General features: G+C 49.4%; 1 protein-coding gene across 2 annotated transcripts; it reads right to left on the bottom strand.

The window, feature by feature from the left end:
• Positions 1-1,395: 1,395 nt before the first annotated feature.
• On the bottom strand, positions 1,396-22,285 carry LAS1L (LAS1 like ribosome biogenesis factor). Of its 2 annotated transcripts, none has more exons than XM_077307777.1 (14): positions 22,159-22,285; positions 21,537-21,789; positions 20,343-20,468; positions 19,597-19,666; positions 19,281-19,362; positions 17,414-17,608; positions 16,329-16,375; positions 13,605-13,714; positions 12,996-13,081; positions 10,129-10,335; positions 9,069-9,219; positions 6,432-6,796; positions 4,275-4,419; positions 1,396-1,729 (listed from the first exon to the last, which is right to left on the bottom strand). In XM_077307777.1, the coding sequence occupies exons 1-14, from the start codon at positions 22,268-22,270 to the stop codon at positions 1,639-1,641; spliced, it is 2,040 nt and encodes a 679-aa protein (XP_077163892.1). In that variant the 5' UTR covers positions 22,271-22,285; the 3' UTR covers positions 1,396-1,638. The 2 variants fall into 2 exon arrangements, with proteins under 2 accessions (XP_077163892.1, XP_077163893.1); XM_077307778.1 differs by lacking the exon at positions 22,159-22,285 and adding an exon at positions 21,877-22,059.
• Positions 22,286-23,224: the final 939 nt, after the last annotated feature.

Here is a 23,224-nt window from a genome sequence, read left to right as displayed (position 1 = left end):
TCATCTTGGGGATGGGGGTGGGTGGGGGCAGGGTGATAGAAGCTATTTGACTTAATGTGAAAAACCTATGCCTTTGGACTTTTTTTTTTTTTTGAGGAGGGGTGGAATCTAAAGATGAACTTTTCCTAGCAAGCCAGTTGTAGACTTTTCCCTGTCACGCCTCCTCTGCAGGAAGGATACTTCAGTAAATCTCTTCTGGCTAGGACATCACATCAGCTCTCTGATACCACTGACCAAGGATGGGAGTAGGCCAGATTTCCTGTCCCGTGGTCATGCTGGTAGGTATGCATCCGAGCCAGTGGTTGCTAAGTCTGCTTCGGAGCTGGGAAGGGGCTATGCTGAGGAAACAGATCAGAGACTGCTGAACAGTCAAGGGTTCAGAGCTGTAATTTCTTTGGCAGGCATCTTGCCAAAGGGATCAAACCACCGTCTGCTTCTGATGACTAGCCCCATCCCGGTTGGGGCTTTAGCAGTAGTGCTCTTCCCTGAAAGTCATGGGGCCTGTCCGTTTGTCAGACAGGACCCACTGAGCGTGTGTGTCGTTCCAGTGCAGTAATTTCATGCCGAAAGAACGCAAGGGATCATTCACCGACATGGCCATTTACAGAGGCTGGGCCTTTCTTGGCACTTCTGGCCCATGATTTGTGCCAAGTGATGCCCACAAAGTGGCTTTTCTAGTGATGCCTCCTGAGGGTTGCTACGGGAACGGTCGTCTTCTTTTCCTACCCCTTTCTCAGGGCAATCCTGAATACTCTATACCAGGTTGATGTAGCTGTTTTGTATCCCACAATTTACATGTATTCAGCATTTAATAAAATGAGTTGTGTGCTCCATCACCTTTGATGTTGTTGTGTATTTTCTTTACAACTTTTGGGGAAACAACTAACAAGCTTACGTGAAGGTTTTGAAGCAGATGCTACAGATGATGTCACTCTCCCAGCTTTTCAAAACTGTGAACTCAACAGAACTTAATGGCATGCCTTCTATACCAGGGGTAGTCAGCCTGTGGTCCTGCATTTGCTGGCAGGGGCTCATGGGAATTGTAGTCCATGGACATCTGGAGGACCACAGGTTGACTCCCCCTGCTCTAGACTGTTCCTGTCAGTTGACCTCCAGAAGCAGAATTCAAGGGAACTTAATAGTCCGGTTAGAGCAGGGGTAGTCAAACTGCGGCCCTCCAGATGTCCATGGACTACAATTCCCAGGAGCCCCCTGCCAGCATTCGCTGGCAGGGGGCTCCTGGGAATTGTAGTCCATGGACTTCTGGAGGGCCGCAGTTTGACTACCCCTGGGTTAGAGAGTCACCATTAAGCACCACTGATGTGTGTAATAAGTACTTAAGCTCCAAACTGTTTCCTAAATTGTAGAAGGAACACAAAGAACACAAATCCCATATTCCTTTTGGGGTGGGTTTCGGCATTTTTTTTATTAAAGTACAAAATAAGTATCAGCAGTAGATTGTTCTGTTAATAATTGCTAGTGTAAGGTAGGGAGTTTCAGGGCAAAAGGCACCCCATGCAACTAGGTAAGCAGTTGTCCTGGACAGGAATCCAGTGCTAAGTCTGGACACGCATCAGCACTCTTCACTTTCCCCTTGTAACGAGGATGCGATCACATTTCCAGCTGCTGAAATTCCACTCAGAAGAGCTGAAGACAGCTTTTTAGTTTATGGAGTTCGCTCTGGGTCCACAGTAATCCCTCCGCACCTGACCCGTTCCATTCTGAGGAACTGGTAGGGGAAAGAAAGAGTTTCAAGAAGTTTCATTCAGTTAAGCACACTATTATTTCTGATTTTTAAAAGAGTTTTTAAGCAAGTAATTACTGCAGTCGACGTGTTGGCCATGCAACAAGCAAATATTACACCTAAGTAAATGTCAAACGGAAATTAAATGGCACATATTGTATTTCGATACATCAACACATTTTCCAGTGTTATTTCTGTACTAGGGGCCAGGCCTGTTGCTTCCAGGAATACAAGTAGCACTAGATTTAGAGGGGTGGAGTGTAAGAACCCTGCAGACAAGGTGGGCTCTAGATCAGATACCTTCACATCAGACTCTTCCATTTGGGAGCAAAAGACAAATCCCCAGAAATTCCATTTTCAGGGCTGAGCCAGAAAGCTACATGTAGCAATCCAAAGGCAGCCCGAAACAAACTGACGTTATGTCCTGCATCCTGCAATACCCAACACTAGAAAGCCCATGAGAAGCACCAGCAACCCCAAGAGGCCCGGCAGGCAGGCAGGCAGGCAGGCAGACAATATTGTCAGAATCGCTCTCCCAATTTCCTCGGAAATGTTGACACAGAGGCTTAATGGGCCTGAGAATCCTCTACCCCCACCCCAATGTTCCTTTCATATTTTTCTGTGCCTTCCCTCTCGCCTCTAACCCACGGTTTATGACCTGTAGAGACTCCCCCCCCCCCCCCCGTTGCAAAGAGTTCTCTCTTATCTACGTTCTTGGTTCACATAGTAGAAGTTGTCTGGGGGGGGGGGGGAAGCAACGAGAGATGGGACAATGCATCCAGGACTGTTAGGTCATTCTCAGCTGGCAAAACTTGCTCTTGAGGCTGCCTCTGGTTCCAGTTAAAGGGAAAAGGCTTGAGTTAAACAACAAAAGATTTCTTCCATCACAGGCTTGGAAAGTGGGGTAGAGTATGCGTAAGTGTGAGAACCAACAACGTTTGGAATGAGTCATGCTGTAAAGGCAAACGTGGCCTCTGCCTCCCAATTACCTTGTAAACATGAGTGGCTCCCCACCCACCAGTAGCTGCATCTTGTACGTCCCTCAGCCGCTTCCTCTTTTGCTTACAGAAGAGGCTGGGGAAGACCCCTCTGCCCATGACAGCTGCTGTATACCGATACCTCATTGTCAAATTCCCCCACCAGTATGCAGAACTTCCTTCTTGAGAGATTGCACAACTGTGAACTTAACCTCATTCCCCTCGGTTTCCTTCCAAAGTCGATGTTAGCCAACGCAAATTCACACCTCACAGCTGACATGGGACCTCTGGGTTTCCCTGCAGGTGGCTCTTCCTCAGATTTCACAGGAAGAGGAATCTCTCAGCAGATGGGGGGCAGGCAGAGGGGAAAGCCTAGACTCCACAAACCCAACAGAACAGCCTACTATTTGAATGGGCTCAAACCAAAAGTGCTTTTTATCAATCTATGTTTAGAAGCCAGTGAGCAAAAGGAATCTCTTCTCTGTGCAACTGGGGAAAGCTTGGCTGGCTGGTAGCCAGCAAAGAAGGAGAAGGCATTGAGAAAACAACAGAGTTTGAGTCACAGAGAGCTAGGCTGGATGACTGTTTTTTTGACAATTTAAGGAAGGGGTGTCCTTTGGGAATCATCTATGACCAATCTGTTCTCTCCCACTAAAGATCAATAACAACGCAGAGGATCTCTTTGCATGCTGAGTTTCTCTTGTATCTAACGGCAGGTCCAAGTGCTGAAAAATGATTGTGAAGATGCTGGTGTGCTGGCCCCTCCCAAAAAGGAGGGAGGGAGTGGAGATGGGAAGAGAAGGGCTGCACTTGACCAGCTGCACTTGGAATAGTACCTCAGAGTGTCACCTTGGACTCGGTGGGTGGCTGCCCTGGTCTGGAAAAGGATGTTAAGCTGGAGGAAGATAGGTCTGTTGGTGGCACTACTAGTGACATTAATTGAAGGGAACCTCCACATTCAGAGGCAGTAAACAAAGCTGAAAAGCTGCGGGAAGCAGGAAGCAGAGTTTAAATGGCTGTTTAAGCCACCAGCTCGCAGAGCCTAAAATTAGAAGCCCAAGTATGTGTAAGGCTTTTATGAACAGGCAATTTTCTTGCTTACGGAAGGGAAAGGGCAATGCTGTGTAATGTTCTGTTTGCAACACTAGGAGGGGCTGTAGCTCAGTGCTCATCTGATAAGCCAAATAGGTCAAGACTATACTTCACAGTTTTGTCTCAGTGAACATTGGAACGTCAGCCAAAGTCCACATAGAAGTCCACACAGAAGCTGAAAAACCCACCATGCATATTCTGAATATACATCTCAGGACACATTTCTATTCTGACTGCATCCCTGAACACTGAAGGTAAGAATTCCTGGTGATGATTTAGCTCATCCTGTGATCATTAATAATGAGGCTTATTTGTATTTAACCCATTGAGAATTTTGTAAAATTACTCCACCTCCCCCCTGCCAAAATACAAAAAATGTGACATGAAAACTACGTCACAAACAGCTGCAAATAACCCCAAAGTTAAATGCTCCATGCCAGAATCTCCACGGCAATACTCACGCAACGCAAAGTGGGGTTCTCTGGTCTCCGTTGGCCGGCTGCTCCAGAGCTGACATCACGGAATACGCTTCCACGCGCAGGGCATCGGGATCATCCGTCTGACCAGGCAGTTTCCCCAGAGGGCAATGCTGCCACTTAGTTCCCTCTGGGAGAGAAGACACAAGCGACACGGCACAGGCAGATTACAAACTGGGAAGGGCAGCCATCAGAGCCAACGTATGGCCTGGGTGACTCCATCTTTGTTACATGCTGGTGCTCTCATGGGAGAATGGTGTTCAGCTGCTCCAAAGAGAACTTTCCTCCCTCTCATGCTCCTCAGAGGTTCCTGACTTCAAAGTCCGGGTTGTTCCTTCTCACCACTGGACACCAGGTGCAAGGGGGCCTCACTCACTGTAGTTTTTGGGGATAACTTAATTAATGACTTCTTGACCCAGCCAGCACCGGGTATAATATGCCTGATTTTAGCTAGGCATGTGGTCTTGGATTCTGTCAAGCTTCTCTGTCCATGTGTGCACCTGAGATCCAATGGATGGAAACGTAGTCTGCATTTTTGTAAGCTTGATGTTTTGCTTAAAACTCTTTGTAAGCAGACCAAGGTTTGGTATATCATTCCCTTAAAATTTCCTCCAATCCGGAACGGCCTTCTGCTCCCTAGGCTTATTTTCACAAATCACAGACAGGGATGAGTGCCAGGTTTTAATCCAGGTCCCCCAGGTTGGTTGTGGTGCTGCTGTACCATGCTTTTTCACCTACTGAATTTCATCAAATTACTCCACCTCCCCACCTGCCAAAATATCAGAGAGACAAGTCCCCCGTTAAGGGTGAGACAACTCAGCAAATGCAGTACAATCAGCTCCTCCTATTGGATCAACAGAGATATTGTCCCAAGCTGTGTTTGAAAGTCGTTGGAAGCCACGTCCCAATAAGGTGAATTATTAATTTCTAACAAAAGGGAGCATTTCACACAGAAAAGAATAGTCTAGGGCGTCCATTACTACAAGACAGGATGCCCTGTGCAAGCACCGAGTCATGTCTGACCCTTGGGGTGACGCCCTCTAGTCTAGAGTTTTCATGGCAGACTCAATACGGGGTGGTTTGCCAGTGCCTTCCCCAGTCATTACCGTTTACCCCCCAGCAAGCTGGGTACTCAGGATGCCCAATAGTTTAGCTTAAACATATATATGTATACAAATCCATGCAGGCCACATCCTAATGTTTTATTAGCCACTTTAGCTAAACGGAACATGCTAATGTTTTATTAGCCACTTTAGCTAAACGGAACGACCGTGTTCAGAGTGCATCTTGAGGGGAAAGGAAAGTAATGGCTGGAATCTTGCTTGAATTTCATAGCCCCAAGTTTCCTACCCTACGACTCCGTAAGAAGTTATTTCTCCGCTCAAAAGGGATTTTCCCAGTCCGCATTTTTGAAAACACAATTTTAAAATCTTTATTGCGGAAGCAGCATACTAATCCCTTGATGGAATTGGGCAGTCCTCCTGAAGAACCACCAACAGATACTCGCCAGCAAGATTTGATACAGTGGACTGATCTACCCACTCAACCCAGCTTGGATCAAGTTCATTTTGACCCTGAAAACACAATAGAGGAAGACCTATTGAACTCCTACCCTGATCTTCCACCTGCAGAGCAAAAAGAGATCACGACCAGATGGAACATCTAAGACTTCAGCTTCTGAGCGCTACAAAAGGCAATCACTCACGAGGCTCAGAATCTCCTCACCAAAACAATGTATTGTCAGCAAGTACATCTGGGTCATCTCAACCACTGATCCCAACCTCAGTTTTAACAAGTAGCGGGAAGCAAAACGACCCCACCCTGATTTCCACAGTCTATTACCATGGGGCAACCAAGCCCTAGATTAGGGGTGGCCAAACTGCGGCTCACCCACGGACGACAATTCCCATGAGGCCTGGCCAGCAGCAGCAGAGGCTCATGGGAATCGTAGTCCACAGACCTCAGGAGAGCCACAACTTGGCCACCCCTGCCCGAGCTCCTCGATCCCATTTCACACACTCCACCCACCCACTGCTGTTTGGGTGCACACTGGGGAGTGGAGCCAACCACCTTCTCCACTTCCTGCTTGACACACAAACGTCACTCCTGCCCCCACCCACCCACCCACACAGCAGCTGGCACCTGAGCTGACTTGCCAGGCCGACCCCTGGAGCGTCACCCTCTTCTCGGCTAAAGTCCTGGCGTTCTCGGCATGGAACGATTCTGGCAGAAGCACAGGCTGAGCTCCCATCTCTTCTTCCTCGGCCACGTCTTCCTCTTCAGCGGGGCCGTCTGCCTTTCTCGCCCTCTTGCCCAGCTCCTGGGCTGCCCCGCTTTGTGCGACCTTCCCCTGCAGGCTCTCCACTGTATAAATGGGCTGCCTGCTAAGATCCACGGCTGAGCCTGGGCTGGGAAGCTCGTCGTCCTCTTGGGTGTAAATGGTGGTGAGGCAGAGAAGTTTCTCCTGTATCTCCGGAGGCAACGAGGGCTCCATGCTGGTCAGAATCCTAGGGGAAAAAGTCAAGCTGAGCAAGAACAATCACTCTTGAAAGGGGAGAAGGCTGAATCAGGACCCAAGAGAAGCCAGGGGCTGCCACACACGCTAAAACAACACGTTTTGAATCCACTTCCAGTGCTCTTTGCCATTTTATCTACGTCCTTCTTGAAGTGAGGCCTCCAGAACTGCACACAGTACTCCAGGTGTGGTCTGACCAGTGCTGTATACAATGGGACTATGACATCTTGTGATTTTGATGTGATGCCCCTGTTGATACAGCCCAAAAATGGCATTTGCCTTTTTTATCGCTGCATCACACTGCCTGCTCATGTTTAGTTTACAATCCACAAGTACCCCAAGGTCTCGTTCACACACAGTGTTACCTAGAAGCGTATCCCCCATCCAGTAGGCATGCTTTTATCTTTATGCACTTATCTTTATTAAATTAGCAGGATGGCTAAATCCACTTGCAAACGGTGACTGAACTGGATTGAAACTGCATTATTGAGCATGCGTGAATGTGCCCAAAGCACTATTAGGACCAGGTTCCTATGGCCAGCTGGGGCCAGTGGGAAGTCCACGAGGAAGACATCAAGGCAGCAGCCGGTACTAGTGCCTGTTCTTGAACATGGAGGTTGCGTTTATTCACAGATGCTTCTCCCCATAAAAGCTTGGGTGATTCTTTCTGCTTTGGGGCAAGTTCTGTTTCCCGTTGTCTGATCTCTGTAAAGACACACTCAGCCTGTTTTGACACTATTGTTGTCAATGGTGTTTCATCAGACTGGAGGGAGGTGAGTAGCGGGGTACCTCAGGGCTCGGTGCTCGGTCTGGTACTTTTTAACATATTTATTAATGATCTAGATGAAGGGGTAGAGGGACTACTCATCAAGTTTGCAGATGACACCAAATTGGGAGGACTGGCAAATACTCCAGAAGATTGAGACAGAGTTCAATGAGATCTGAACACAATGGGAAAATGGGCACATGAGAACAAGATGCAATTTAATAACAATACGTGTAAAGTTCTGCATCTGGGTCAGAAAAATGAAAAGCATGCCTACTGGATGGGGGATACGCTTCTAGGTAACACTGTGTGTGAACGAGACCTTGGGGTACTTGTGGATTGTAAACTAAACATGAGCAAGCAGTGTGATGCAGCGGTAAAAAAGGCAAATGCCATTTTGGGCTGTATCAACAGAGGCATCACATCAAAATCACAAGATGTCATAGTCCTATAGTATACGGCACTGGTCAGACCACACCTGGAGTACTGTGTGCAGTTCTGGAGGCCTCACTTCAAGAAGGACATAGATAAAAATGAAAGGGTACAGAGGAGAGCAACAAGAATGATCTGGGGCCAAGGGACCAAGCCCTATGAAGATAGGTTGAGGGACTTGAGAATGTTCAGCCTGGAGAAAAGGAGGTTGAGAGGGGACATGAGAGCCCTCTTTAAGTATTTGAAAGGTTGTCACTTGGAGGAGGGCAGGATGCTGTTTCCGTTGGCTGCAGAGGAAAGGACACACAGTAATGGGTTTAAACTACAAGTAGAACGATATAGACTAGATACCAGGAAAAAAAATTCACAGTCAGAGTAGTTCAGCAGTGAAATAGGCTGCCTAAGGAGGTGGTGAGCTCCCCCTCACTGGCAGTCTTCAAGCAAAGGTTGGATACACACTTTTCTTGGATGCTTTAGGGTGCTTAGGGCTGATCCTGCGTTGAGCAGGGGGTTGGACTAGATGGCCTGAATGACCCCTTCCAACTCTATGATTCTGTGATTCTGCTCCAATTCCAGAGACGATCTAGATAGGCATTCTTTACAAAGGCATGCACACACATACACACCGAATGAACAACAACAACGACAAAAACACATCTTTCTCCCCTTCCTCTCAAATTGTCTTTTCACAGCTTCTGAATTTAGGAGACTGAGAACAACTGTTTCACTAAAAAAAAATCATACCAAAAAACACACACTCAACACAACTTGAAACACTACTGTGGGCAGGAGAGGGAGGGTTGACTTCAAGCCTGACATGACTGGGACATCAAAGGAACGAAAAATCAAGGTGCTCCTTGTAGGAGGAAATGGGGGAGAGAATATGAGGACATCAGAGGAGCCATGTTGGATCCGGCCCATGGCCCCTCCAGTCCAACGCTCTGTTTCCCACAGTGGCCAAAACCCAGCGGCCATCAAGAAGTCCACCAACAAGGCCAGAACCCCAGAAGCCGGAATTCAACTCTTCCCACCCACAGTCCATGCCGGTGGCACCATGTTCACTTACAGATGCAGGAGGTGGGGACTTGCCCAGCAAGGAGCTTCCAAGCAATCCTTAAGAAGCTTCAACCACTGCAGTGAAATGCGATGGAGAAAAAGCACGGGGGAAGTCTGGTTTCTGGTTCTGGAGGTCTTGGAAGAGCGCTTTGACTTCTTCTCTTCAGGCGAACCATGGAAGAAAAGGGAAATGAAAGAAATTTATGCTGGCGTTGATCACCGTGTAATAAAAAGGAGGACCTGGGCAGGGTACCAGCAGTGACATGAGCCCATCATACGGCCATGAGCCTTCTGCTCCTCCGCCTGTGACATGGGTGTGCAAATGGCTTACTTCATTGTCTGGCTTGTTTTTAGAAGGAAATCCATCAACTCCCTGCTATTTCCTACAAGGCTTCGTGGTGGGTCATGCCGGCTAGTCAGTCTCAAGACAACGATCAGTGGCCGGAAGGGATCTTCACATGACAAGCTGGCCTGCTCGAAAAACTGCAAAGCAGCAATTCTCCATTCCAAGGTCCCCGAACCCAAAATTCTTATTACTTTACATAATCAGTTACTTTTATTTGCGTCTGCAAAATGTATTCTACTGAGACGTTGGGATGCACAGAAAGGAAACCATAAAGGCTGTCATAGAGGAAGAAGCCAGAAGAATCATCAAGAGGCTCAAAGACCTTTCAATGCATCTTCATGGATGCTTTAACCTGTGGTCCTCCAGATGCTCATGGACTACAATTCCCATGAGCCCCTGCTGGCGTTTGCTTGTAGGCTCATGGGAATTGTAGTCCATGAACATCTGGTGGACCATAGGAAAACTACCCATGCTTTAGCTTATCCTGCATTGAGCAGTGGGTTAGACTAGATGACCCGTATGGCCCCTTCCAACTCTAGGATTCTGATTCAGGCACCCAAGATCATTTTCCATCAAGAGGTGGGTAAGAAAGAGATTGGATCACAGCCACAGACTCTGTAGGATTTAAATACATACAAGCCCATTAAGGACCATGCTGTGGGAGTCCCTTGCTTTTAAGTTCACCACCACCCTTACTGGGGGGGAGGGTCTCCAAGACACTTACTGGCTTGTATGTTGGCCTTGAGAATTTCTGTGATCCAGTTGATGAGGTACCGGGTCCAGAGCCCTGATTCCCGCGTGCGTTGTTTCAGCTCGCCAAACATTTTCTCGAGGAGGGTCTGTGTGAAATCTCTGGAGTGGAGGCCCTTCAGCAGAGGCTGCCAAAAGCGAAGGAAGGTAGGGGGGATTCTGAAGTCCCACTCTTTGGGGTCTGTGGAGCACAGCCATAGCAGAGAAGCAGGTGACAGTTTTAACAGCAAGCAAACAAGGATGACACAAAACACTAAACAGAACCCCAAGCACAATTCCCTTCAAGTTTCAAGACACAAAGACTGAATCATCATCATCAGCCCTACAGATGGGCAAATCTTGTATAAAAACCTTCCTAATTTTAATTGCTGAATTCATAGGGTCATAGAATCATAGAGTTGGAAGGGGCCATTCAGGCCATCTAGTCCAACCCCCTACTCAACGCAGGATCAGCCCTAAGCATCCTAAAGCATCCAAGAAAAGTGTGTATCCAACCTTTGCTTGAAGACTGCCAGTGAGGGGGAGCTCACCACCTCCTTAGGCAGCCTATTCCACTGCTGAACTACTCTGACTGTGAAAATTTTGTTCCTGATATCTAGCCTATATCGTTGTACTTGTAGTTTAAACCAGTGGTCCCCAACCTTTCTGAGGTTGGGGACTGGCAGGGCATTGGGGCGCGGGCCACGCCCACGCATTGTGCCGCGCCCACGGGCCGCGCCCCCGCATCTGGCCGCGCCCGCGAGCCGCACCCGCATGGGCGCGGCCCGGCCCCGATTCCTTCTCCCTGCCCTCCCGCAGTAAGAAGCTTCCTGGGCCGCAAGCTTGCCGCCTGGGAAGTTTTTTTACTGCGGGGGGGGGGCGGGGAGAGGGAGCAGCGGCCCGGCGCCATGGCCTTCGCGGCCCGGCACCGGGCCGCGGCCCGCAGGTTGGGGACCACTGGTTTAAACCCATTACTGCGTGTCCTTTCCTCTGCAGCCAATGGGAACAGCATCCTGCTCTCCTCCAAATGACAACCTTTCAAATACTTAAAGAGGGCTCTCTCTTTTCTCCAGGCTGAACATTCCCAAATCCCTCAACCTATCTTCATAGGGCTTGGTCCCTTGGCCCCAGATCATCTTCGTCACTCTCCTCTGTACCCTTTCAATTTTATCTACGTCCTTCTTGAAGTGAGGCCTCCAGAACTGCACACAGTACTCCAGGTGTGGTCTGACCAGTGCCGTATACAATGGGACTATGACATATTGTGATTTTGATGTGATGCCCCCGTTGATACAGCCCAAAATGGCATTTGCCTTTTTTACCGCTGCATCACACTGCCTGCTCATGTTTAGTTTACAATCCACAAGTACCCCAAGGTCTCGTTCACACACAGTGTTACCTAGAAGCGTATCCCCCATCCAGTAGGCATGCTTTTAATTTTTCTGACCCAGATGCAGAACTTTACACTTATCTTTATTAAATTGCATCTTGTTCTCATTTGCCCATTTTTCCATTGTGTTCAGATCTCGTTGAACTCTGTCTCTATCTTCTGGAGTATTTGCCAGTCCTCCCAATTTGGTGTCATCTGCAAACCTGATGAGTAGTCCCTCCACCCCCTCATCTAGATCATTAATAAATATGTTAAAAAGTTCCAGACCAAGCACCGAGCCCTGAGGTACCCCGCTACTCACCTCTCTCCAGTCTGATGAAACACCATTGACAACAACTCTTTGAGTGCGGTTCTCTAACCAATTCCCTATCCACCTAACTATCTGAAAATCCAGATTGCAGTCCTTCAACTTATCCATCAGAACATCATGGGGAACCTTATCAAAAGCTTTACTAAAATCCAAGTAAAATCCAAGTATGTCCAAATAGCATATGCCCGAGACTCATCCAGTAGGAGCAAGGAAAAAGAATTTAACCAAGTGAGCACTCCTTTTAATATTTGTCTTTTTTAAATGCTTCAAGCATTTTTCCTTCTGGAGAGGCGGCTAAGAAATGTGTTAAATGAATGAAAGAACATACATGTCTCTTGGTAGGTCTCCCTAGGCAGAATACATAAAGCAAATAAAGCCCTCAGCACTAAATTTGCATAGAACTGTATTGAGGTCACAGTTTATATGCTCACCATCCTTCTTTCCCTTCTCTCGGGCTAATCTGAGCTATTTAAAAGACCTAATGATCATGAGAACCTAAGAGAAGCCATGTTGGATCAGCCAGTGGCCCACCCAGTCCAACACTCTGACCGTTTATGCACTGGAGGTTGGACTGGGTGGGCCACTGGCCGATCCAACGTGGCTTCTCTTAGGTTCTCATGATGATTAGGTCTTTTGAATAGCTCAATAAAAGGAGCATTTCTAACAAGGAGTCAAAACAAAGTACCAAGAGCACAGACAAAGGAGAGCATGTATTTCTTTAAAAGCCAGACGATTCTCCAAATTTCCCAGCAACTAACAGCGAACAACCCTGGCCTTGGTCAAAGAGTGTCGACTCGTGGAAATTCATACCCTGAAAATCTTGTCGGTTCCCAAGGTGTTGCTGGACTTACATCTACTCCTCTAGCCCTGAAAAGCTTATGCACTACTAGGGCCTTCCGTGGCAGCAGGTTTGAACACTCAAGGTTTTCATGTTTTCTACAACTTGCCTGGCAAAAAAAGCGCCCTGTCCCTTAAGTGGAAGCCAACTGAGCAGCTGTTGGCCAGGTGACACAATTTGCTTCTGTGAAACCTTCTCTGGCTCAGGCCCACACATCTGGCCTCGGTGAAAGGAAGAGAACTTTTCTTCTCCACACCTCTTGACAACTTAGCCCAAGGAGCACCTGGCCCTTCAGCTCAAACAGCAGTGGGACAAGACACTCACCTTGGAGTTTGATGTTTAAGGTTTGCAAGTCTTCCACTGTTGGGATGAGAAAACCGTCCCCGAGCATCGCTTTGGCCACCACCTCCCTGCACGATGATAAACCCTGGTTAGCACGCCCATCAGGTGCTACGTGCTGACTCTTAACCACCTCCCTGGATTAAGAACATTTCATTTCAAGACAACTCAGTCAAACTTCTCCTGGGTTGGGCTCAGTTGTCTGGATACTTTACCATAATAATAAAAAAACATAAATGTTGACAAATCAAAAGTTGTAGTGCCGATGAGGTGAGGCTACTAATTGTAATCAAAACTCTAGATGCTTTACAGAAGAAAACAAACTACAATTTGGTGTGAATTCAGGTATCATATTGGGTTTCTGAATCTGCCTGCGGCACCTGGTTTGCTGCCCTAACCCAGCAATGTACTAATGCTCACGAGCGCATTGTCTTCACCGGTTACCCTGACACCCCCTCTGCTAATGACACACGCCATGCGCTGAATTCCAAGTTTCCCATGGCTGCCTGCTGGGATCACAAGTGACCTCTGCAAGCTCCTGGGCAGCAGCTCCTTTGCAGAGTCCACTCTTGGGCAAGCAGCTGAGCCCGTTACCTGTTGTCTTGCAGTAAGTCTTTCATCTGGGCCACGATCCACTGTACCTCTGAGGAAGAGCCACACCACTCTTTCCAGGCCTTTTCGGCGCTCTGCAGCTCCTGAAGAACCTGGATGGAAGAAGATGGACCCAATTTAATGGAAGGGCATTGGGCAGAGACGGCCTGGCTGCAAGGAACCAGCACATCTGGCACATGCTGCGTCACTGGTAACCACTGCATGATACAGCCAAACACGCAGTAATGGGTTTAAACTACAAGTACAACGATATAGGCTAGACATCAGGAAAAAAAATTTCACAGTCAGCAGTGGAATAGGCTGCCTAAGGAGGTGGTGAGCTCCCCCGCCCTGGCAGTCTTCAAGCAAAGGTTGGAGACACACTTTTCTTGGATGCTTTAGGATGCTTAGGGCTGATCCTGTGTTGAGCAGGGGGTTGGACTAGATGGCCTGTATGGCCCCTTCCAACTCTATGATTCTATGATTTTGTAATTCGATGATTTCTTTAAGTCTCTCTAACGTTAGCCAGCTTGTTTCCTTAGAAGTTAATAAATTATTATGTTCTACTAGAAATTAAGCGCGCTGTAGGAAAAATACAGCGGGCCCTAGCAGATTGGGAGGAAGAATTCAGGAAAGGAAGGTAGAAGAGGGAAGGAGGGATGGGGGTGAGAAAGGAGGGCAAGGGGTGGGTGAAGGTATAGATAGAAGGGAGAAAGAAAGAAAGAAAGAAAGAAAGAAAGAAAGAAAGAAAGAAAGAAAGAAAGAAAGAAAGAAAGATGGAAGGGAAGGGAAGGGAAGGGAAGGGAAGGGAGGAAAGGAAGCCCGAAAGAGAGCAAGTGAGAGGGAGAGAAAGAGAGAGAGAGAGGCAGAAAGGAGAGCGAGAAATAGAGGAAGTCAGGAAGGAAGGAAGGCAGGAATGCAGGGAGGTAGGTGGAATGGGATGGGACGTGGGGGGAGAGGAGGGTTGTGTGTGGGTGTTTGGGGTGGGGTAAGCGGCGGCGGATCGCGGGGCGGACCTGTTGAGGGGGTGGGCAGCGGAAGAGTGCGGTGGGTGGGTGACTGGGTGTGTCAGGTCGGGGAATCTGCGGCAGAGCGGGGGGGAGCGCGGGGGCGACATGTGGGGGGGTGGTTGGCGGAAGTGTACGTCAGCGTGGCAGCGTGGATGGCCATGTTGTGTGGGTGCCTTGGTGGTTGGGGGGGCTGGGAAGTGGTGGCGGTTCGCAGGGGCACAGGCCCCCCCTCCCAGGATCAAATGAAAGGGTACAGCGAGCATCGGCTTACATGGTGTGTAGCATGCTTCCTGAGCGGGGCTCCTCCGGCTCAACGCGGGGCTAGCTCGGGCGGGCAGACTCCAGGCAGCTGCCGGGCTTCACGGGCGGCAAAGAGACAGGGCCGGCACGTCAGTGATGCGGTGGGATTGTCCCTTTGCCGGGGCCGAAGGCTGTCAGCACCAGGCTGGCTCCAGGCGCGTGGGGCGGCTTGGCAGGGACGTTCCCCCGCCTGCCTCCACCCCGTGCCACCTCCACCAGGCTGCCCATGGCGGGCGGGTGGCTGTTGCAGTGGCGGTCAGCCTTGTAATGGTGGCATGGGGGGAAGGTGGCTTGGGAGGCACTGCGCGCCTCCCAAGTCGTCAGCTCAGTGGCAAGGGGTGCCTTTTGGCCACCTCCGGCTTTGGCAGTGGGAAACTAGCAGGGCCGCCGCATCTTTGACGCGGTGGCCTTGCTCCTTTTCCGGCGGCGAAGTGTCTTCTCCCAACCCCCTCACCCTCCAGTCCACGATGGGGCAAGCAGCCAATTGGCCGCTTGGCCCCAGAGTGACACTCAGAGGACCAATGGGGCCCCTCCGAATTTTAATCACGGACTCGCCCTGCCCCTTTCTCCGCCTACAATGCCCTTACTGCTTAATTTCTACCGCTCCATAGGAGCGGTTTACAGATTAGTATGTCTAGTCAAGGCTATGGTCTTCCCAGTTGCAATGCATGGCTGTGAAAGTTGGACCATAAGGAAGGCTGAGCGTCAAAGAATGAGGCTTTTGAACTCTGGTGCTGGAGAAGACTCCTGCGAGTCCCTTGGACTGCAAGGCGAACAAACCAGTCAGTCCTAGAGATCAGCCCGGACTGCTTCTTAGAAGGCCAGATCCTGAAGATGAAACTCAAATACTTTGGCCACCTCATGAGAAGGAAGGACTCCCTGGAGAAGAGCCTAATGCTGGGAGCGATCGAGGGCAAAAGAAGAAGGGGACGACAGAGAATGAGGTGGCTGGACGGAGTCACTGAAGCAGTAGGTGCAAACTTAAATGGACTCTGGGGAATGGTAGAGGACAGGAAGGCCTGGAACTAACAACAACAATAATTAGTATATTTAAAGGAAGAGAGGCTTTAAATTACCTTAAGAGGGGAGAAGAGCCTCTTGTGGCGCAGAGTGGTAAGGCAGCAGACATGCAGTCTGAAGCTCTGCCCATAAGGCTGGGAGTTCAATCCCAGCAGCCGGCTCAAGGTTGACTCAACCTTCTATCCTTCCAAGGTCGGTAAAATGATTACCCAGCTTGCTGCTGGGGGGTAAATGGTAATGACTGGGGAAGGCACTGGCAAACCACCCCATATTGAGTCTGCCACGAGAACGCTAGAGGGCGTCACCCCAAGGGTCAGACATGACCAGTTGCTTGCACAGGAGATACCTTTAACTTTAAGAGGGGAGAAATGGGCATTGAAGCAACTGCTGGACTTACCCCCAATTGCTGGTTTTTGTAGGAAACCAAAACATCAACGACTTTCTCTACAAGGGAAGAGAAGAGTGTTTTCAAAAATGAGAAACACACAAGCATAGCCCAACACATCCTTTCTTATACAGCTATCTTGGTCCCTGAAATAAATTGTTTTCCTCAGGCTTTCATTTGGCTGTTCTAAAGAGCAAATCAAACACTGCAGCCAAGTAGGTTGAGAGGAAATCCCTTATGCTCTGCACTAGCAACAGCTAATGCAACATCCAGGTTTTAGAGGCTCTTTGTTGGCTTATGGATCCTACAGGCCTGACAACGGTCTGAATGACCCAGACTAACTCAGGCTTTTCAGAGCTCAGAAGCTAAGCAGGGTCAGCCCTGGTTAGGGCTTGGACAGGAGACCACCAATTGAGAAAGGAGTTCGGCAAGGCTGTATACTGTCGCCTTGCCTATTTAACTTGTATGCGGAGCACATCATGAGAAAGGCGGGATTAGAGGAATCACAAATTGGGATCATGATTGCAGGGAGAAATATCAACAACCTCAGATATGCAGATGATACCACAATATACAGATGAGGACAGGAAGGCCTGGAGGATCATTGTCCATGGGGTCGCGATGGGTTGGACACGACTTCGCACCTAACAACAACAACAAACCTATAACATATTTTTTAATTCCCAATATCTTTCTAAAAGAAAAGGGATTGGCTTGCTTGGTTGTTTATTTGTTTAGATACTCAGACTCAGTTGTCCTGCCCGATGGGACCCAAAGCAAGTTACAACGCTGTTCCCCCCTCCGCTCCTATTTAACCTGGCCCCTGACGAACATTACGAGTCTGCACTTTCTGCAGGCGCGTGGAAGAACAGAGGTCCTTGTGCAAGACCTTCCACCGGGAAAAAGCATACGAATAGGGGAACTGGTATTTCTACCCATGGGGGGGGGGGGGTGGCAACCTGAGAAAGCTAAAAGGAAAAGACTGATGGGAGACTGATGAGCATCCAAGTACAAAGTCAAACCATGAACTTAATTTAGGAAAGGTCCTGGCCGAAACACACATAAGCAAAAAAAAGTAAAGAGCAAATTTCACTCACCTCGAAGCTCTTGGTGCTTCTCTTGGATACCCAATTTCAGTGGATCCGTCTCCTCTGGGCTGCTGGAATCCCCGACATCAATATCAGACGTGGGCGACTCCTCTTCGTCCTCCTCCTCACATCCTCCGGCGAGGTTATTGCTCAGCTGACGGCTCCAATATGTGTGTCGGAGCCATTCCAGGACAGCATCGCACCCTGTGGGTTGGAAGCAACAGTATCTAAGCAAATTTACTTATTTATTTATTTATTTGATTTGTATCCCGCCACTCCCCAATGGGCTCGTGGCAGGTAACATGGTCTTAAAACCCCATTAAAACACCCCCATTAAAAGACTTAAAAACCCATAACATGGCGGATGATTTCCCAACCTACTTCGCCATCCCAACTAGAGGCGTTGAGAGCATGGGGCGGCATGATGTCCACCGGCCCACAACCTCCCTTCGCCGGGTGAGGCAGACAATCTCCTCCGCTGGTCCCAGCCTCAACCATAAACCTGGCGGGAGAGCTCCGTTTTGCAGGCCCTGCGGAAAGATGTCAAATCCAGCAGGGCCCGCAGATCACCCGGGAGCTCATTCCACCAGGTAGGGGCCAGGACCGAAAAGGCCCTGGCTCTGGTCGAGGCCAGGCGCGCTTCCCTGAGGCTGAGAACGACCAATAGGTTTTCCCCCGCAGAGCGTAAGGCCCTGCGGGAAACATAGGGCAGTAGTCGGTCCCGCAGGTATGTGGGGCCCAACCCGTGTATAGCCTTGAAGGTTAGAACCAGCACCTTGAACTGAATCCGGGCAGCATTTGGCAGCCAATGCAGCTGCCTCAGCACAGGCTGGATGTGGGCCCTCCAAGGTGTCCCAGTGAGGACCCTAGCAGCCGCATTCTGCACTAGCTGAAGTTTCCGGATTAAGGACAAGGGAAGGCCCGCGTAGAGCGAGTTACAGAAATCTAGTCTGGAGGTGACCGTTGCATGGATCACTGTGGTCAAGCGTTCGGGGGACAGGTAGGGCGCTAGTAGTCGGGCCTGGCAAAGATAGAAGAATGCCTGGCCCGCTACTCTTTTGACCTGTGCCTCCATAGTCAGAGAGATATCAATGGTCACCCTCAAATTCTTGGCTTGGGGCGCAATGGTAAGGTTCACTCCTGCCAAGGTGGGTAAGCTCGCTTCCTGATCCTGCAGAAGCTCAGGGGATTAGTTAAAGGAAAAAACATACTCCTCCAAAAAGAGAGACGGAATTGAGGCGGTTGGCTTGCTCAGTCCCCTAAGAAAATAGCAACTTGGAGATCTGGGCCAGGGGTAATTTAATGATTTATCCCTCCAGCAAGACCTCCTGGGAACTGGCCATCTTCCTGCCAAATGGCTACAGAAGTGACACTAACCCACACACCAGACCTCCCTCTTCTGTCTCTCCTCCACCTGTGCCTCCTACAAATGACCACACAGCACCCTTCTGCCCCAAGTGCTCCAGACGCCCTGCAGCAGGGTGCAGAGAATAGGGACTCTCCTTCTGCATTATTTTTTGGGAAGGCGTTCAGCCTAATGCCACCCAGTGGGAATCCCAAAAAACTGCATGCTGCCAGTTTAAGGCCACTTATCAATCCGCAGAAAGCACTGCTCCAAGAAGAGGAACTGCTTTTGAAAGCTGAAGTTGGCTTGATAACAAGCATCGCTTCTCCAAATGCTCATGCTCTTTGCCGCCCTGTCAGTTTTTGGCCATAAAGAACTGGAGGACCTACAGACTTGCAAAATCTAAGAATTGAGATGAGATACGGAGATAGTATCAAACTTCTCCCAACTGGAAAAAAAACCCCACAAAATTATCTGTCTCCACCCAAAATAAAAATTCAGAAACTGTCAGAAGACATCAACCAAACTTACCTTTTCGACAAGCACTCAGCTGTGGGAGGTTCCCGTGGGTCAGATCATGGCGAAGGTCCACAATCCAAACTGGGATGTTCATCTTGGAGAAGAACCAGACAGATATGAAGTTCACTAAAGAGAAAAAATCCACCACACACTCCTGACTACTTCAAAACACCTGCTATTGATTCACTTTTTATTTAGAAAATATACATGTGGTGCCTTGCTAGAGCCCTTCTGAAGGGTAAAAACATTACTGGTAAGTCAACTGTGCTAAATGCGACCCGTGGCCCTGCAAAAGATGTAATTTTTAAGATGCCAGCGTTCTCTCTACCTCTGTAGCCAGCCGTCTCAGAGGCACGGTGAAAATTTTCTGCTTCCGCTCTGTGATGAGATTCACAAATCTAGGCAGAATTCAAAAGAAAAGAGACCTGTCACACATACTTTGTCCAAGATATCACAGGTATTATGTGCAAGTGCAACATTTACTAATGTACTTTCTAAGACAACTATAGTAAGTAGCATACATATGTTTAAAAGAAGCCCCAGGAAGGGAAGTGGATGGAGACCAGCTCAAGAATATCACTGATGAGTCTCAATGGGGGTGTGGGCCGAAGTGGAGCCTGTCCTGGCAAAAGAAATCCCAGATCCCTAAGAGTTCAACAAGTTTTTACATCCTGACCAGAATGGCCCAGGCTAGCTTGATCTCAGATCTTACAAGTCAAGAAGGGCCAGCCATGGTTAATGCGTGGATGGGGCATCACGGAGGAAATACATGGTTGTTAAATAGAACCACACTCCCCTTGAAAACGCCATGGGGAGGGGGGGGTTCTCTGTAAGTCATCTGTGACTTCACGGCACATCCCACCACCATAGCCTGAACAGCCCTGGCACCACGTAATCAGCACCTTAGCAAAGAAGGCCGAGGTCTACACTGAATCTGCAAGAAATGCTAGGATTTTGGCTGCAGGATGATGCCACAGGGGAGCAATCGTGGTGCCGTTCCTGTGAAAAGCTGAGCTCTGCTTGGTACTCTTCTCCTACAATGCTCTTCCTCCCCCTCTCAGGCCCAGATCTCACCTCACGAGAGCCAGACCGTATGTGAGGACCAGCTCGTGGGATTTCAGCCCGCCAGAGGCATCCAGGATTTTACAGCGAATCAGATCCGCAGTACACTCCACTGCCAAAGGCATTCTGCGCCCGTACCTAAAATGGCAAGGAATACAACTCAACAAGATCAAGACCATCTCCCTGCCAGGGTCCAAGGCATCCATTTAAAACTTGGCTTGGGACTGGGGTGCCTGAAGCACCATCTTCTCCCATGCCTAGCTGGTAGGCACATGAGAGGGGGCCTTTCTGGTGACCGCCCCCTGGTTATGGAACAACTTCCCCAGGAAGATGCACCTCACCTCGTCCCCCTGAATGTTCAAGAGGCACTTGAAAGCAGTTTTATTTAAGACTGCATTTGATTGATTTAACTTTTGTTATTGGCAGTCCTAACTGGAGGTTTTAGACTATGATTATGGTTTTTATCACTGTTTTTATTGTATTTTTAAATAACATTTTATTTTGTCTTGAGTTCTACAAGAGAGAAAGTCAGCTCAAAATTAACAGATTAAACATCTAGAGTGGAAGTTTTCAAACTTTTAATGGCCCTGGGTCCTTTGGGAAATTATGAAGAGCTCCCTGAGAAGAGCAGTAATGATCAACCAGCACCCATAATGCCCACCCAAAGCGGGCCTCATCACAGAGACATGGGACTATGGATTACATTCTGGTATGCTTCCTTAGACTGGCAGTGGTTTTCCAGGGTATCAGGCAGAGGTCTTCCACATCACCCGCTGCCTGGTCCTTTTAACTGGAGATGCCAGGGATTGAACCTGGTAACTTCTAAATGCAAAGCAGAGGCTTTCCCTCTGAGCCTTGCCCCTTAAAGCAGGGGTAGTCAAGCAGTGGTCCTCCAGATGTTCATGAACTACAATTCCCATGAGCCCCTGTCAGCAAATGCTGGCAGGGGCTCATGGGAATTGTAGTTCATGAACATCTGGAGGACCACTGCTTGACTACCCCTTCCTTAAAGGACGCACTGCACTATATGCTTGAAAATTCTAAATGCTCATTCCGATGAGAGACAGCTTATCCGACCGACAGTGGACTTTCCCTGCCATGCAGACAAACGGGATTCCATTCTGTTCGCTAATAAAGCTGCTCTCGTCAACTGCTCCCCACCAGCATTGTACTACTCCTCTATCTACTCCCCACAAGCCCCCTCACCTGCTCTTCCACGCAGAGACTCGGTCCAGGGCTTCCCCCTGCACCTGGCAGTCCCCGCAATACAGCCCCACCATCACTTGGTCCCATTCGGCCTTGCTCTGCCAGGCCACCACGCTCCGGGGCCTCTTGCAGGCAGGGGCTGTGGCTGTGGCCGCTGGCCCTCGCTTCCGTGCTGCACCTCTTCGGCCACTGGCCATGTTGCCGTCGGACATTTCGGCCGCCTTCCAGAATCCAGCTTTACCACATCTAAAATCTTTAAGAAATATATGGAATTAGTACTCCGAACAAGCCCTGCTCCCCCCCCCCCGCACTTGATGGGTCAAAGCGTCCTCAGCCAGACCTCCCGGAACCTCCCGCCCAAGTACTGCAGGCCACCGGCCCCCATCGCCACGGCCTTTCTCCCGCCCTCTTCAGGGCAAGGCTCCACCCCCGAGGGCGGGGCTTGGGTGCGATTGAGGGGTGGCAGAACCAGCCCGCTTCCGTCCCTGCCCGCCCCTCCTCCGGCCGCTTGCCAACTCCAGCCGGGCCAAAAATGCTGAATTAAGAGGGGGGCACAATGAACCCTCTGGGCAGCCGCCGCCGCCGCCTGCCCCAGCCCCTCCCGGGTCTCTGCCGGGCCCACCTGGGGCGAGACGGGCGAGTGGGCAGAAGACGCCCAAGGATCCGGCCGGAAGCGGAAGCGGCTCGGGGGCGGGACAGGCGGCGAAGGGCGGAAGTGGCGGCGGGGCGGCCATTGGCGTGGCGGGCGGGGCTTCTGCGGCCTGAGAGGCGCGGGGAGCCAACGGGGGCCCTCCAGACGGCCCTGGACTCCATTTCCCATGAGCCAACTGCTGCATTGGTCAGAGTGGCCCCGGGGGGGGACTTCAGTGGGGAAAGTGGCCCCAAAGCCCCTCCGAGGCAGTTTGCTGTCACAGTGGGAGAGATCCAGGCCCCCCCTGGGAGTTGGCAACACGGTTTCCCTTCTGATTAGGGTACATAAGCCCAGGGGAGTCTCGGGGAGCTCGGGCAGGCTTTAAGAAAGGCTTTCCCAGGAGGTCAGAAGAAGGGTCCAGTTTTCTCGATGCTCGATAATAAATGTTTTTGGGTCTCTCTGTGCTGTGTCTTCATTTGATTTTTTTTTTTTTGGGGGGGGGGTCCGTGTAACCTGAGAAGAGTCCTAAAAGGGTAGTGACCCCCCAAAAGGTTGAGAATGGCTGCTTTAGACCTCAGAGATTAGTTCTCTCTGCGGGTTTTCAGCCTCCAGGTGTATTTATTCATTTGATAAATATGGCATGTAAATAAATAAATGGGGTGGACCTACAGTACCTGCAGGGAATACAGTACCTGCCTTCTGTCTCATTCTGAAGGTGACACGTTTTTCAATAAAGTGCCTGCTCTGTATCCCCTAAAAACAAAGCCTGTGAATTTTCTTTTTATTTCATGCACAAGAATAATAATTATTAAAGAAGGAACTACGTACATTGCCAAATACAAATGAAACCAAATCAATATACACGACTAAACTTTTAAACTTGCAAATAATCCTTTTGATGTCACATAATACTGGAACCAATCATCCCAACCATTAATTGTTCTGTTATGAAACAAAACAATAAACCTAACTCTGTTCACTCGTTCTCAAATTTCCTTAACGTGTCCAGTTTACTTGACAGGTCAAAGCACCCAGCAGAGGGAGCAAAAGACATGTG

Source organism: Paroedura picta, chromosome 13 (genome assembly GCF_049243985.1).
Source record: "Paroedura picta isolate Pp20150507F chromosome 13, Ppicta_v3.0, whole genome shotgun sequence".
In the NCBI taxonomy this organism is placed as follows: Eukaryota; Metazoa; Chordata; class Lepidosauria; order Squamata; family Gekkonidae; genus Paroedura; species Paroedura picta.
This window is presented reverse-complemented; position numbering and strand designations above follow the sequence as displayed.